General features: G+C 36.5%; 1 protein-coding gene across 7 annotated transcripts in view; it reads right to left on the bottom strand.

Annotated features, from left to right (window-relative positions):
- Positions 1–1,582: 1,582 nt before the first annotated feature.
- The window catches only part of LOC306880294 (transcriptional protein SWT1-like), a 28,607-nt gene continuing 12,692 nt past the window's right edge, over positions 1,583–17,497 (bottom strand). For 6 of the 7 annotated variants that reach the window (XM_079433748.1, XM_079433743.1, XM_079433744.1 and 3 more), the window contains 4 exons: positions 14,357–14,500; positions 8,863–8,929; positions 7,998–8,065; positions 1,583–2,625 (listed from right to left, as the gene is read on the bottom strand). In XM_079433748.1, coding sequence (XP_079289874.1) covers positions 2,538–2,625; positions 7,998–8,065; positions 8,863–8,929; positions 14,357–14,500 — 367 coding nt within the window. In that variant the 3' untranslated portion in view covers positions 1,583–2,537. The remainder of the gene's footprint in view (positions 2,626–7,997; positions 8,066–8,862; positions 8,930–14,356; positions 14,501–17,497) is intronic. The other variant, XR_013785066.1, reaches the window with a different exon arrangement.

Raw genomic sequence — 17,497 nt, forward strand, 5'->3', positions numbered from 1 at the left:
TTTAAAAATAATTTTGACTTTTAAAGAGTGTCTCTAGATCTTGCTGAGTGTTTTTTATTCCACTTTTAAACACAAAACACATTCTGTGTGAATTCCCCCTAACGTTCATGCGGCTGAATGTCGCTTCAATGCGGTTACGTTCACAATGACAAACGTATTCTATAACCAAACTCACTTTTTTCTGTTTTTTACAGTCTATGACAGGGCTGTCCAAACTCGGTCCTGGAGGGCCGGTGTCCTGCAGAGTTTAGCTCTACTTAAACACATCTGAAGCAGCTATTCAAGCTCTTACTAGGCATACTAGAAACTTCCATGCAGGTGTGTTGAGGCAAGTTGGAGCTAAACTGCATGATGCTGATAATGACGCTGATAATTCAGCTTTGATCACAGATGCATTTTAAATTACATTTTAAAATATATTAAAATAGAAAATAGCTATTTTAATGGTTATATTTCAAAATATTGCTGTTTTTACTGTATTTATGTTCAAATAAGTGCAGCCTTGGTGAGGGAGAGGCTTATTTAAAAAATATTACAAAATCTTACTAACCCCAAACTTGGTTTATTTATGTATTGTTTCTTTTAAATAGGCTGGTTTGTGCAAGTCAATTTATTTAAACTGGTTGTTAAAAGTTCAAAAGGATTGTGTTAGGTTCTATAATTGCTGTTAATAAATCTGTCAGAAAAAAAATATGCTAAAGTTTCACATTTAGGAGTACAGCAGCCTGGCAGCCTTTTACAAAAAATAACCATGATTTTATTACGGTAACCGCAGTTTACCACAATATTTGTAGTAAAACTGCAGTAACCACAAATTTACCATCGTAATAATAATATTAATACATTTTAATACTTATGTAACATGTTTATTTTTCACAAGGTACCCTCAAAGGTGCACCTTTGTAACTTATCTACCCTTAAAGCATGCATACTTGTAATGGTACTAATATGCTCCTTTTTAGGGGTATAGGTGCAGATTTGAGGTTACTGCATCAGTAAAGGGCTAAAATACAATTTTAGTATATTTTACAAACAAACATGGCTTTAAAATCTAATATTAAGTGAGTATAATTACGGATTATATTATTTTAATAACGTAAAATATCAGATTAGTTTAGAGGTATCGGTATCAATATCGACGATACTGGGCTTGAAAATATCGGTATCGGATCGAAAATAAAATAAGAGGTATGGCCCACTCCTATTAAGACTTGGCGGTATAAACTCGCACCTCGTAATTATGTTAGGATGTTATGGCAAAATAAAAAAAAAGAATAAAATGATTTTCCTTGTCCATCTACAAGTGCCTACCATTAAATAATTAAAAACACCGCAAAATAATTTAAGTACTGTAATGTCTTTTGACCTCAATGACCTATGAACACAGGCACAGCCCTAATCTTGCTAAAGTCGTTGAGTATTGGAGTAATCTCAACAGGGACATCATCACTGTTCCCATAAACAGGCGGCCCGCCTCTCTTTGATTGAAGGCCTCTCAATTTTAGATGTCACAATGCTGCCTTACAAACCAGAAACTCAGATTAACATCCTCAAGTTTTGTGACAAAAAAAAAAGGACAAGTCATTGATGATCAAATATTTTAATCAAAATGCAAATAGATGTAAAGTAAAAAAGAAATTATTTTTGAACTATTCACACTTTAATACAAATAAAACAATATTTATGCATAAATACCATTCCACATGAAATCAGAGAATATTATTAAAAATAATTTGTCATAAATGATTGAGGATCATGTTGATGCTGGTATTTCATATGCAGTGACAGAACTAAGAATAAGAAATTACAGCAGCTTATCTGACCTAACAGTGTAAGTGTCATAACTTCTGTGACGAAATGTACATTCTTAGAATCATGGAACGAATAAGTGGATTTCAGGATAGTTTCCAGAAGGGCAGCTGGACTGGTGCCCAAGAAAATTGGCTTTTAACACATGACTCAGTGTCGCACTCGCTACTCACTGAAAGCCTCGCAGCACTGAATGCCGTGTGAGACCGTGTCATGAAGTAATACCTCTGTTTCTGAACACATAATAACCTGTTAGCGCCTGGACATCAGGAGGATTTTAAGTGGCACAGCAGAAATTAAATTCTACATTCTTCCGTATAAAACACCAAAACCACCAACAAACCTATAACAATTTTTAAATCATCACTAAAACAGTGTGTTTTCCCGAAATGGGACACATTACTTATAAAGTAAGCTGAATAAATAATCCAAATAATTTAACAATAAAAAAAACTAAGTTTAGAACTACAACATAAGAAATTGAACAGTCTAACCTCTGTTATATAGACTAATAGCCCTTGATGCTTTTGCATAGTAAGTCAGGGTCATGTGACTGACGCACTGACTCTGCTGCAGGTTGGTACAAGGACAGAGGATCAGTAGATTGGTGCGCCTTTGGTTCCAGCAGATTATGACTCTGCTATCAAAACCAGGTCGATCCAAAGACGTCTGGTCTGATAGTAAGTAGACAGTTGGCTGGGTCCAAACATGGAAAGTCAGGTGGTAAATCAGGACCAAGAGCTCAGAGCAGCAGCACAGTGATCTAGATTCGCATACAGCTCAGACAGCTGCGCACCACCCACACACAGCTTCTCCCTGCGGACACACAGACACACACACAGCTAACACTTATCTACCATGTTTATATGGAAGCTTATTTCTATCATGAAATAAAACAAGGCAATTGCGACTTTTCATTTTATGATTCTGTATTTTTTCTATACAAAAAAGTAAATTATTCTAGATATTATTATTATTCAATTATTTCTACTGAAAAGATAAGAGTAAATACAAGTTTGAAACAACATGATGTGTAAATAATGGTAGTTTTAATTTTTGGTGAACTATCCCTTTAAGTTGGAAAACATTCTTTAGTGTTCTTCTCTATTTAATAGAAATGGAAGAAGATAGGATGAAAGCTGCAAACAGATCAAGTGATGAAGATCTGATCTACCTAAACAGTTGCGAGTGTCCTTGCTGTTTCACTTCACACAGGATAACTTCCTCTACACTGCCTGTGGTTCCAAACAGGAAGTGGATGTCTCGTACACAGGAAGCGAAAGAGGTCAAGAAAAGGTGGCTGAAGAAATAACTTTGCAAAGGACACTTCAAATATTTATAGTTAGTTTTTTTAACTATAATAATGAATGCTGCAGTGTCTTACTGCCAATTATAAGGGTTCTTCTTTCACTAAAATTAAAGTGTTTAAATCAGAGGGCTAAAATATAAAAATAAAAGACCATTTACTGTCTATGTAAAAATCCTGCAAAAAAAATGTAAATGCAGGACCTAAAATAAAGTAATTAGTGACCCCTTTAATACAAGGCAATCGCACTCTAAGATAGTGTGCTTTATATATCTACAGGAAATGCTTTACTGACTACAACGAAATTGTTCCTCATGTTTATTACTAGCGTTCTTGGGAAAGGAAAGGCATTTAAACAACTGCAGAAATCTCTGAGTCACAGTCACACAGGCTGCCCGCTCTCTCTCCCTGGCACAGTGGTTCACAACTTACTTGAATGAAGGCCATTATTGTGTTACTTTATCTCTCCTCCCTCTCTTTCTTGCAACCTGTTGCTGCTTGTTGACTTATTTTGTTTGCATTGTGTTCCCCAATGGATGTTACATAACTAGCAAATAAAAAATTAAGGAATGCATGCACTTGTCTTTCTCCAGTGCTAACCTACACTGAGCTGGTTTGTATAATGAAGGGTATGGAGTAAATAAAGACCACGTCTGGACTGGAATGTTGTCTTTGCTCATTTCAAAACAATTATAGTTTTGGCTGAAAATACATTCTGTATTTTGCATGTCTACATTTTTAAAAAGAATATACATTTTTCATAATGTACATGTGACATAGCATTTACAATGATTTATTTTAGGTTTAGTGTTTTACGATTATTTATTTAGACAAGATAGAATTATAATATTGGCCATACAATGAAAATTGTCATCAGTGCTATAACCACTATAAGTGAAGTGACATACGCCCAAGTCTGGTGACCCATACTCGGAATTCGTGCTCTGCATTTAACCCATCCAAAGTGCACACACACACAGCAGTGAACACACACACAGCAGTGAACACACACACACCGTGAACACACACACAGCAGTGAACATACACCCGGAGCAGTGGACAGCCATTTATGCTGCGGCGCCCGGGGAGCAGTTGGGGGTTCGGTGACTTGCTCAAGGGCACCTCAGTCGTGGTATTGAGGGTGGAGAGAGCGCTGGACATTCACTCCCCCCACCTACAATCCCTGCCGGCCCGAGACTCGAACCCATAACCTTTGGATTACGAGTCCGACTCTCTAACCATTAGGCCACGACTAATCCCCATCAATTACTACTATAAACTATACACTATACTGTTAAAAATTCTATGGTTAGTAAGACTTTTTAATGTTTTTTGAAAGAAGTCTCGTGCTGATCAATGCTGCATTTACTTTATAGTAAAAAAATTAAGTAAAATTGTGAAATATTACAATTTAAAACAGTTTTCTGTTTTAATATATTTTAAGATGCGATTTATGTAATTTATACTCCAGTCTTTAGTGTCACATGATCCTTCAGAAATCATATAATATGCTGATTTGGTGCTAAAGAAACATTTCTTATTATTATCAATGTTAGAAAAAGCTGTGCTGCTTAATATTTTCGTGAAAACTGTTATATATATTTTTTTATTCTTTGATGCATAGAAAGTTCAAAATCACAGAATGGTTGACATAGAAGTGTTTTTTGCCAATATAAAATTAAGTCATTTTTGATCCATTCAATGCATCCTTGCTTAATGCAATAGTAATAATAATTAGTAATAGTAATAAAATATTAATAATAATAAAAAAGATCTTCTGACCCCAAACCTTTGAGCAATAGTATAAAGTTATTTAGCCTATTTATAGGATATAACCCTGTTTTCTCCAAAACAAATAAAAAAATTGTGCACTAAAAATTATGGGATGTGGTTTGTGGTGAACACATAAAGGACTCCATTCCTTCAGCCTTACAATTATCAGCTTAACCACAGTGCTGCCATGGCAACCGTACAACATGTGGGCAGCTCCCCTTCAGCAACGGGAAAGCCAACAGACAGCAGAGTGAATGCTTTATGAAGCCAATCCTTAACAAATCAACAACAAAACAGAACATAACACCGCAGTGACGGTGCTCGCTCGAAAATAAACACGCAACACTGAACATCACACAAAAGCTGCAGCAGCGTCTCAGCCGTCAAGAGTCGACAACCAAGCTGTGCTTGGTTGCTTAGATATCAATCCCTGTTGTGAAATTTAGCACCTAGAGACAAGATGTTCATGAACATCAATGAATAACAATCTTTCTGTTACTGCAAAACATATTCTGGAGCTTTTAGCTACAAAATAACTCTGGTAAACTTAAGAGATCATCTTAAGGAATCGTTAGTCCGTAAATCAATATTACATGAGATGGCGGCCCAACTGATTTCTAAAGTCTTTCTAAAGTTATGAAATATTCAGAAAGCCGATGCAAACACACTGAAACCATTTATAACAGGTCACATTGACATAAATTATAATATATGTTTCATGTGCATTTGTGGGTGTCATACCACTGCAGTTTGGCCACATGACCTGATCATTGTGTCTGTGTGTATTAGCATACAGTACCTGCCAGTTCTGATCAGGCCCATTAAAGTATGCATTTGACGCATGTGGATTAGTGTGTGAAATGAGGTCACGGAGTTCTTGTGTGTCGTGGCTCATTGACCGTGCTGAGGTAAGTGAGCTGCTAAAGATCAGCTGTCAACGGCTCCACAAATGTGTGTGCGAACGTGTAGCTACACTTGACTGATAAGTAGGGATGGGTATCGTTAAGGTTTTAACGGTATTACTACTCTTACCGATACTGCTTATCGATCCGGTACTTTAACGGTATTCTTATCGGTACTTTTTGTTTTATTTTGTTTCTTTGTTCATATTCTTACAGTATCTTATCTTATGTATATAAAACACTAAAAATGCCTGCACTTCATCAATTTGTAAATGCACCAGTGTGCAGGTATTTTTAGTGTTTTATATACATAAGATAAGATACAGTAACAACATGAACAAAGAAACAAAGTAAAACAAACTGACAAATACAATAAAACAAACACACAAACGAAATGAAATAAACAGTGCTTTCATTTTTCCATGAAGGTCTACTAATATTAATGTTCAGGTAAGTAATAGTTACAAAAGTAATCACATGTAAATGAGCAAGCATAGTTTTCACTGTATGTACTGATAGATTTATGTTTATTAAAGCTATAACGTTGTTCAGATTAAGAGCTGTGGGTGATTTTCTCTTTGCATTTTGTTCTTTGATTAACATTGATGGCTCAAGCTCCAGTCTGACACTTTAAGGCAATATACTGACACGCATCGGATTTTCTCCCAACTGTTCTCGTCCACTTAAAACATAAAAGTGAAGACTCTCGTAACCGGCCATTTTGACACATTGTGTGTGTATTTTTTGGCATATTTTTGTGTTATTTCGACGTGCCCGAAGCTCAAAGTGTACTTTGCTTGTCCGTTTTGGAGCACGCCGCCGCGCAGGCACATGCACGCACACACATTTCAGCTGGGGAACAGCATCACTTGTGCAGATTGTACTTTCAACGTTTTACTATCAAATATGTCCTGCAATGTAGCAACAGTAAAGACGGCATTTTATAACAATCACTGATTGAGCTGATTCAGATGTTAAGTTTTGGTTCGGAGGAACGAATCCGCGCCGCTATGAAGGGAAGGGAGTTGTGCTAGAAGAAATGCGGCTATAATCCTTGGAAGCCAAAATCGAAAAAAAAAAAAAAATACTTAGCTTAATATAACAGCCACAAGCCTAAAGTGTGAGCAGATGTTTGAATAGTTGGTTCTCTCTTCAATCATAATTAAACAGGACTTTCATGTTGCGTGTGCTGAAGCTCCTCCGCGTGAGCGCGATCTGGCTTCTGAATTGCACATAGCAAAAATGCATCATAGACAAATGTTTGAATATTATTGCACATAAAAACAGCTGGCGACATATATATATATATATATATATATATATATATATATATATATATATATATATAGAGAGAGAGAGAGAGAGAGAGAGAGAGAGAGAGAGAGAGAGAGAGAGAGAGAGAGAGAGAGAGAGAGAGAAACAATAAATGTATGTGTGTTTTCTTAATTTCTCCAATACCGACAGAAGTACCGATAACATCAGAGCTTATCGATACTCCGGTCTTTCATAATTTAGCCCCGAGACCGATTTAATACCGAGTTTCGGTACCCATCCCTACTGATAAGGTTAATCAATGAGCTTCTTCTTCGGCCTCGAAGACACAGACTCACAAAGCCTTGACAAACACAAGCAGAGTCAAAGTTTGCACGCAGCAATCCTGCTTAATAAATAATTACAAATCAGAGACACATTAAGAAACCAGAAGTGACGGTGCAAACATGACACTTTGTAAAGCATCAAAAGCAATTTAACAGCTCAAAGAACAAAAAAAAGTTAACACAGCCCAGTGTAAAATCACACAACAAACACCTTTCACAAACACCTTTGTACACTGCTGGGAATTAATTGCGAAATATCTTAACCAGAAATGTGTACACTGGCTAACGACTCCGGGGAAAGAGGTGATGTATCATTAAATACACTCTATGTATCATTAATGGCAATGTCTGGATTCCCAGAACTGTCTTCTGAGGTTTGGATAGGATTATGATGCAATAACGCTCTTAAAGCAGAAACTGGTCCTCTGAGACAGTAGATACCTGCTGAGGCCTGAAACTAGCACTGACCTGAGAACAGCATGCTCTGCTGAAAGTGGGCGGTGTTGAAACGTTCAGAACAGAACAGGTTAATGAAAGCAGTAAAAGCTGCGAATATGCAGATTGCAGATAAGCTAATGAGTCTGATCTATCTCATGACTCTTAACTAACCGGTATTCTTGCTGAGACACGCAATCAAACAGGTCCCTGGCAGTGAAACGTGGCTCCATAGCAGCAATCTGAAAGCAAAAAGCACATCTGTTAACGTAAAGTACACAACGTACACACGTACACACGTATTACATAATCACTGCCTTAGATTTATGCTGAACGTATTGTTGATCTTAGGTTTCTCAGTGGTTATATAAAAAAACAAAAAAAAAAAATAAATAAAAAAATGTATTAATTAAATTTATTTAAAAAAAATGTAATTCCGAATGTTGGGGCTAGTAAGTTTTTTTGTTGTTTTCTTGGAAATTAATCAAAGATGCATTAAATTGATCAAAAGTTACAGTAAAGACATATAATGAATAATGTTACAGTATAACACAATGATAATAACAAAATTTGCATTACTTGAGTTAATGGCAAATCAGTATATTAGCTGGAGTAATGGCTATGTTCAAAGTAATAAATCACTACATATGTATATATATATATATATATATATATATATATATATATATATATAGAGAGAGAGAGAGAGAGAGAGAGAGAGAGAGAGAGAGAGAGAGAGAGAGAGAGAGAGAGAGAGAGAGAGAGAGAGAGAGAATTGTAATTTTTCACAACATTACTGTTTTTAAAAAAAAACGTCACATTGGTAAGCGTACATTTATTTTTTAAAATCTTACGGACTTCAAAATTTTGAATGGTAATTTATAATTAAATATATTATATAGTTGCATTATAATATTACAGTAATATAGAACTTACATCGTTTTATCTCACCAATTTCTTTTTGTTGTTCCATACCATATAACCATGGGCATGACTAGTTAAAATATGGAAATTATCTTTAGTGGCCTTATTTTCTTACCTCACTGGTCTGAATGAAGGAGAGAAGTGACTGTGCATCTTGAACACTGCTTTCCACTGATAACAGCCTGTGAGAAGGGAAATCTTTAGCAACATTTAATTTTACTATCACTTATATGCATATTATACCCTCTTGTGCAGTTACTAGCACATTAAATGTGTATATTATTTGTGGTTATTGCCTGATATAGCAATAAGAATCCTGTGTGTGATTTATAAATGCATCAGTGTACCAGAGCACGCTTGTTTAAGCAGAACTAAAGAGGCAGCTTAAGATTACAATGAATAAATGTATCGGATGAATTAGTGAATCTACCAGACAATCATTTGCAGGGTAGTGTTTTCTAGTGGTGAAAGATCTGAGCTGATCCTTGAACTATTCTATCACTTCTGTGCCCTCGAGTAAAGGTTGCCCCAGGGAGACTAACCCTGTAAGAAGTGACCTGTAATTGTGTTTGGATCAGAAAATGCGTAAATTAGTAATCACTGCATTTACTCGTTAACAATCAGTGTGATGTTAGAACAGAGGGCAATTTAGACAGTCACAAACACTCTAATTTAAGACAGAGTGTCTAAGAGACTTGGACATGTTACTAACACGTTCAAACATGTCAAGACTGAGACCTGTTTCAAACATTCTGCGACAAGGAAACAGCATATTGCAAGATTATTTTTATGTTTTTGAAAAAAGGTTTCTCATGCTCAACACGACTATTTATTTAATAAAAAATACAGTGAAACATATTTAAAATTAATATATTTTAAAATGTCATTTATTCGTGTGTTGGCAAAGCTGAATTTTTCAGCAACCATTAATCCAGTTGTCAGTGTCACATGATCCTTAGGAAATCCTTCTAATATGCTGTTTTGGTGCTCAAGAAATATTTCTTATCGTTATCACAGCTGAAAACAGTTCAGCTGATTAATATGATAAATAAAAAAATTCCAAATAACAGCATTTATTAGAAATAGAAAACTTTTGTAACACTGTAAATATCTTTGACCAGTTTAATTCGTAAAAGTAAAAGTACTTATTAAAACAAATAAAAAATACTGACACCAAACATTTGAACAGTGGTGTATATTGAAAATTAAGTGATTTCTGGGTTATCACAAGAAGCAGAATATCCTATATATAAAATGCTGCGTGAAATCAAACCTCATTTAATTTAAGCATTACGTGTAATAAAATAAAATAAAATACAATAAATAATTTATTTTGCTATTTGTCTTCCTTTCACTACATCATGCCAAACAGACCTTTTTTTCAACAATTTCTAAGTAAGTCACTACATTATTTTATATTGCTTAATGCAAACTACAGTATATTTGCATAGACTGTGTTGACAGGTTCACAGTGCAATTTCTTTGTAATTTCCACAGAGTTCAGAGTGTCACGTAGTAAAAACAGGCTCAGTGCCAAAACTCTCCCTGCAGTACTGCTTCTGTTACGCAGCATTGTGCTGCCCCCATGTGCGGTGTGATTACTGCAACCTGTTAACATGGCCATTAAATTAGCATGTGCTGCTTACATGCTACAGACCTGCTGACAGAAAATACAATCATACAAACACATTACACTGAGATATTTCTCTAAATAACCTACAAAAGATCCAGAGAAAGCTGAAAGATAGAAAGAGAGAAGGGATGGAAGAAACAAGGGAGACTCCAAAGGGAGGGAGAGGGTATGAGGAGGAGGAGGAGAGAAAGAAATGTGGAGAAATTCAAGGAGCAAGACGAAGCAGGGAGCAGAAAGAAAAAGCTATTTCAGCAATAAAGCTTGAATTATGCATGCTCTTCCTCATTCAGGGGCGCAGGAGGACGGAATAGAATAGTGCTGCACATTTGTGTGCGAGTGTTAGCTCTGATGACTCATCTGTCTGCTTTCTGCACATAAAAATTAGTCTAGCTGTAACCATGGAGACAGGACCTAATCTCCCTTCAAACTTTGTCATCCTGCTTTCTCAGAAACACTAAATTGAGAGGAAGGGGAAACTCAAATGCACAACACTGAAATGCATAAGTGTAAAATTATATAGGGTTTAAGGGGAAATGGTGACATTACTGTCATAGATGACATATAGTGGAAAGCCATATGCTTCTATCTGATCGTGACTTAAAACAATCAAAGTGCTTGACTTGGTCTTGTTCATTAAGTCACACTTCAGTTTGGAATTTCTTTTCTTTTGCATCTCCCTCCAAACGCAAACAATATAACCATATTCAGTCATAATTTATGTCAAATACTAGAATAAAATGAACAAGTTTGGGTGCAAATCATTTTTTATGCACTGATGCACGAGTGTGGCATCTTGTGTGAGAATAAAGGCGCATATAATCAATTAGACGAAAAACGCAGCACAAGTTTCACATGACAAATCATTCATTTACATCAAGTGCACGCTTCATCTCCTCTCTCTCTGTTGAACAAAAACCTCATGATGTAGCATTTAATGCACCGAGACATAATCATTTATTGTGCAAAACAAAAATTCACTTCATGACCATATTAACTTCTTAGACAACCAGAACTGAGCTGACGACTAGGGTTGGGCGGTCTACAAAATTTTGGGTTTTCATTATCTGTAAGCCACAATCATCAAAATTTCAAGAAATAAAGGCTTGAAATATTTCACTCTGTGTAATGAATCTATATAATATATAGGTTTCACTTTCTGAAATGAGTGACAAAAAATATTGACCTTTTTCATGATATTCGAATTTTTTTTAGATTTAGCATTTAATGCACCGAGACATAATCATTTATTGTGCAAAACAAAAATTCACTTCATGACCTTATTAACTTCTTAGACAACCAGAACTGAGCTGACGACTAGGGTTGGGCGGTCTACAAAATTGGCATCGGACGATGTCTGCAGTGAAACATCGTGATGGACGATGACATCGGGGGCGGATGGAGTTAGGCGGTGTGCCCGAAGCGTAAATCTGTATTCAGAACGGCAAGGAAAACAAATAACGATTGCCAACTGTTGCCTGTTACAGTACATAAAACTTCACTTATCACATAAACAGACAGAGTAAGGAAAGATGAATGAAGCTGGTCGCACACTGGACGTGAAGAGCAGCGTCGCACCACATCTTTAAAATGCAAACACATTTTCTATGAGCGTACGCACACCTGCGGTGCAATTCGGCGTCTGTTTGCGGTGCCTAGCAACGATTCAAAACAATGTAAAGATGTGACACGACCATAGACTGTAAAAAAAAACACGACACTGAGCTTCTCGTCCAGTGTGCGACCAGCTTGAGACTATGGCGAATGATTTGCAGATCCCGAGCACAACTGACAAACATCTGATCTCGTAAAATTTGTGGCAAGTACTGCCATTCCCAAGTATAATCAGAGTACAGGTACATCTCAAAGAATTAGAATATCGTGAAAAAGTTAATTTTTTCTTGTAATTTATTTCAAAAAGTAAAACTTTCATATATTTTAGATTCATTACATGTAAAGTAAAACATTTCAAAAGTTTTTTTGTTTTAATTTTGATGACTAGAGCTTATGAAAGTCAAAAATCACTCTCAAAATATTAGAATATTTACATTTGAGTTTCAATTAATGACCATCCCTACAGTGTAAATTCCGGGTATCTCTTGTTCTTTGAAACCACAATAATGGGGAAGACTGCTGACTTGGCAATGATCCAGAAGACGAACATTGACGCCCTCCACAAAGAGGGTAAGTCACAGAGGGTCATTACTGAAAGGTGTGGCTGTTTACAGAGCGCTGTATTAAAGCATATTAAATGCAAAGTCGACTGGAAGGAAGAATTTGGGTAGGAAAAGGTGCACAAGCAACAGGGATGACCGCAAGCTTGAGAATACTGTCAAGCAAAGCTGATTCAAACACTTGGGAGAGCTTCACAAGGAGTGGACTGAAGCTGGAGTCATCAAGAGTCACCACGCTCAGACGTCTTCAGGAAAAGGGCTACCAAGTCACTTCAGAACCAGAGACAAAGTCAGACGCGTCTTACCTGGGCTGTGGAGAAAAAGAACTGGACTGTTGCTCAGTGGTCCAAAGTCCTCTTTTCAGATGAAAGTAAATTTTGCATTTCATTTGGAAATCAAGGTCCCAGAGTCTGGAGGAAGAGTGGAGAGGCACAGAATCCATGTTGCTTGAAGTCCAGTGTGAAGTTTCCACAGTCAGTGATGATTTGGGCTGCCATGTCATCTGCTGGTGTTGGTCCACTGTGTTTTCATAAGTCCACAGTCAACGCAGCCATCTACCAGGAAATTTTAGAGCACTTCATTCTTCCTTCTGCTGACAAGCTTTATGGAGATGCTGATTTCATTTTCCAGCAGGAATTGGCACATGCCCACACTGCCAAAGGTACCAAAAGCTGGTTCAATGATCATGGTGTTACTGTGCTTGATTGGCCAGCAAACTCGCCTGACCTGAACCCCATAGAGAATCTATGGGGTATTGTCAAGAGGAAGATGAGACACCAGACCCAACAATGCAGATGACCTGAAGGCCGCTATCAAAGCAACCTGGGCTTCATTACCCCTGAGCAGTGCCACAGGCTGATTGCCTCCATGCCACGCCGCATTGATGCAGTAATTCATGCAAAAGGAGGCCCAACCAAGTATTGAGTGCATAGAAATGAACATACTTTTCAGAAGCCTGACATTTCTGTTTAAAATATCATTTTTTTATTGATGTTATGTAATTTTCTAATTTTCTGAGACACTGAATTTTGTGACAAAAAATATTTACCTTTTTCATGATATTCTAATTTTTTTTAGATGTACCTGTACATGCGATCGTGAATCTCAAAAGTGAAAGTGAAACTAAAATGCGATCGCAATGCCGGCTCAACATCATGATGTCTATCAGCCATCGGCTATGGACGATGGCATCGTCTATCGGCCCAACCCTACTGACAACCCAAAATTGAGATCTTGATACATGCTACCTTATAAGAGGTCAAATTTATTAGAGACCTTATTATTTATTAGTGATTTAAATATTTATATAGAGGCTGTGAATGATACAAGAAGGAAGTTTAACATGCCAGTGAGGCAAGTTATGACTACTATTACACTGCAACATAAATAGCTGTATCTGTGTAACTACAGCTATGACACGCTCCACGGTTTCTGCTCGCAAGATGCAGAAATCTTAATTTAGAGGAAAAATTTCCATGTCATAGTAAAATCTATCTGCCTACTGCTATGAGCGGCAAAAGCTGCAGGAATGCTGAGCAACGGAAGTGAGTCACACAGATACACTCACACAGGATCAGGGGAAGGATTTGAAAATGAGTTATGTACTGATGATGAGGATAAAGTCTGCCCCCCTACCCCCACCACATGCAACACACATACCTCTGTCCTCTACATGCTCAGGTGGCTAAGGACACACACTGAGCAAATTCTGTTTGGAGACACATGTTTGGAATGGTAATAGATGCTTCTAGGACTGCAGACTTGTGTGTGTGTGTGTGTGTGTGTGTTTTATAGAATGTGTGTACCTCTGAAGAGCCTCCAGTAGCTGTTTCAGTGCAGTGGAGAGCCTTTGTAGGCAGGAGAGGGCTTCCTGAGGTGGGGGTGAGGTAGATCGCTGGCTGGATTCAGTGGCTCCTGGAGTGTAGTGGAGCGCTGAGAACAAAGCCGAACTGAAGAGAGAAACAAATGGAAATATACATGAAAAAAAAACACTGTAATGCAGTGAAGTTTCTGTTTTGTTTGCTGTTGATAAAGCCTCAATAGACAGTGTAAGACCTGATCAACATTTCTTTTTTTAAGTTTCAAAAATACAGTAAAAGGTAATATTGTGAAATTGTATTACAAATTAAAATGAAAAAAACTTTCTTAAAATTTAATTTATTCCTGTGATAGCAAAGCTGAATATTCAGCAGCCATTACTCCAGTCTTCGGTGTTACATGATGCCTCAGAAATCATTCTGATGTGCTGATTTAGCATGCAAGAAACTTATTATTATTAATGATGAAAACATTTGTGCTGCATTATATTATTGTGGAAACCATTGGAAAATTAAAAAATCCGTTGAAAAATCTGGATTTTTTTGATGAATATAAAGTTAAAAAGAACAGCATTTATTTAAAAATATAAATATTTTGTATTTTGCAAAAGTTACTGAGCCCAAACCTTTGAACGGAAGTAATAATAATAATAATAATGCATTTTATTTAATGGCGCCTTTCAAAACACCCAAGGTCACTTTACAAAATGAAAAATACAAGTCACAGCATAAAACAAAAACAAACAACAAACTCTGTGCATATACAAGTAAAATGCAGTAGAGACTCAATAATACAGATCATAAAAAAGTCTGTATAAAAAGATATGTTTTAAGACGTGTTTTAAAAGTAAGCATGCAATTGCTATTGCGAATATCACTGGGAAGGGAAGTGTAATATATGGCGTTATTTTAGTGCCAAATGTCGAGAGCGCATTTTTGTAGCGCGAAAGTAGATTAATATAATGCGCGAGCACGAATCTCCCCGCTCGCACGTGGATTTCCTTTGCTCTCGCACAAAACCGCACGCGCGCTCTCGGATATACGCTGCTCTCGCGCAGAGGGGAACTGAAGAGGGAACTGATCCTGGAATTTCTTTACAATTTAATAATATTTAGTCATATCAACTGTATATTAGAAATGGCTAGGAATCGGGTGCTTGGATGATTTATAAAAAAAACAAAAAACGAAACAAAAAAAAAAACTAGTTTGTCTAATCGTTTGGTCAAACCCCTCTGAGCGATTTATCTAAACAAACAAACAAGTATATGATTATTAAAGTCCATGTGGCCATGCATGTATTGTGAACTTGGAATGAAATATATATATATATATATATATATATATATATATATATATATATATATATATATATATATATATATATATATATATGAAGATGAATTCTTTTCACACCTGAATTAAACGTTGTCAAAAGTTATCATTATGCACTTTTAAAAAATATCTTGAAACAGATTTCTTCATTAGGGCCTTTCCTTGATTTTTTTTTGTTGTTGCATTTTGTTTGTATATATTTGAAATGGCTAGAAATTAGGTGCTTGGATGATTTGTACATATAAATAACCTTTGTCCAACTATGTTTGCTCAAACTCCTCGATTCATCTAAAAACAGCTCATGGCTCTAAATACTTCATATAAAAGGTCAATGTTATATCATATTATGTCAGATATCTCAACTGAATTTAAAATCATTGCAATTAATTCTCAGTTGTTGGCAATAGCAAGTAACAATTCCTATCAAACAACATCAAATGCAAAAATAGTTGTAAACGATGATATCATAACACACTAAATGCTCTGATAGAATCGCTGTTTGGACATTTATTAGGAGTTTTTTTATTTATCTATTTATTTTTTTAAATCCAGTTTTTGTTTTCAGTTCTGATTTTAGTTAGATTTTCTTTTCATGAAAACTCACTTCATATTTGCAACACTTTCAATGGCACTCTCCTCTAAAACAGTGAATATACAGTTATATGACAGTTATAGGTAATGACACTGTCTGCAAATGCATTAAACCCATAGAATATAATTGTGATGTTATCAAAAATATGATAAATTCATTATAGTGTTATATTTGGTCTCCACATCTTAAGTAGGCTATTTAGGGAATAGTGCATTTGGCCCTAGTTCTGTCTTAAATCAGAAGATATATAAATATATATATATATTTCAACCCAAGTACACAATACATGTATGGCCACATGAACTTTAAGAATCATATACTTTTTTGTTTGTTTGTTTGTTTAGATAAATCGCTCAGAGGGGTTTGACCAAACGATTAGACCAACTAGTTTTTTTTTATTTTTTTTATAAATCATCCAAGCACCCGATTCCTAGCCATTTCTAATATACATTTGATATGACTAAATATTATTAAATTGTAAAGAAATTCCAGTTCCCTCTTCACGTAGGCCTAGTATTATTTTCATCGGGTCAGTTATAGAAAAATCTGATTGGTTGATAACTTTTGACGTTTAAGGGGAAAAGGAAGTGGTGTGTGGCCAAGTATGGTGATCCATACTCTGAATTTGTGTTCTGCATTTAACCCATCCAAGTGTACACACAGTAGTGAACATACACCCGGAGCAGTGGGCAGCCAATGCTGCAGCGCCCGGGGAGCAGTTGGGGGTTCGATGCCTTGCTCAAGGGTCTCACCTCAGTCGTGGTATTGAGGGTGAAGAGAGTGTTGGTCATTCACTCCCCCCACCTACAATCCCTGCCGGACCTGAGACTCGAATCCACAACCTTCAGGTTACAAGTCCAACTCTCTATCCATTAGGCCACGACTGCCCATCCAGGTGTGAAAAGAATTAATATCTAGCGCAAGAGCACGGAGAGATGTGTGAGTGCACAGGACAAAGTTTGAGTGCGCACACGCACACTTGAGCGAGAGGAGAGACATGTTTTAAGTGGCGCACTCTATCTGCACGAGAGCAGCGTATATCCGAGAACGCACGTCCGGTTTTGTGCGAGAGCAAAGGAAATCAACGTGCGAGCGGGGAGATTTGTGCGTGCGCCTTATATTAATCTACTTTCGCGCTACAAACATGCACTCTCGACATTTGGCAGTAAAATAAGGCCATAGTAATACAGTTCTGTCTTTGTAAT

The sequence above is a fragment of the Barbus barbus genome (assembly GCF_936440315.1).
Source record: "Barbus barbus genome assembly, chromosome: 14".
Taxonomy (NCBI): Eukaryota; Metazoa; Chordata; class Actinopteri; order Cypriniformes; family Cyprinidae; genus Barbus; species Barbus barbus.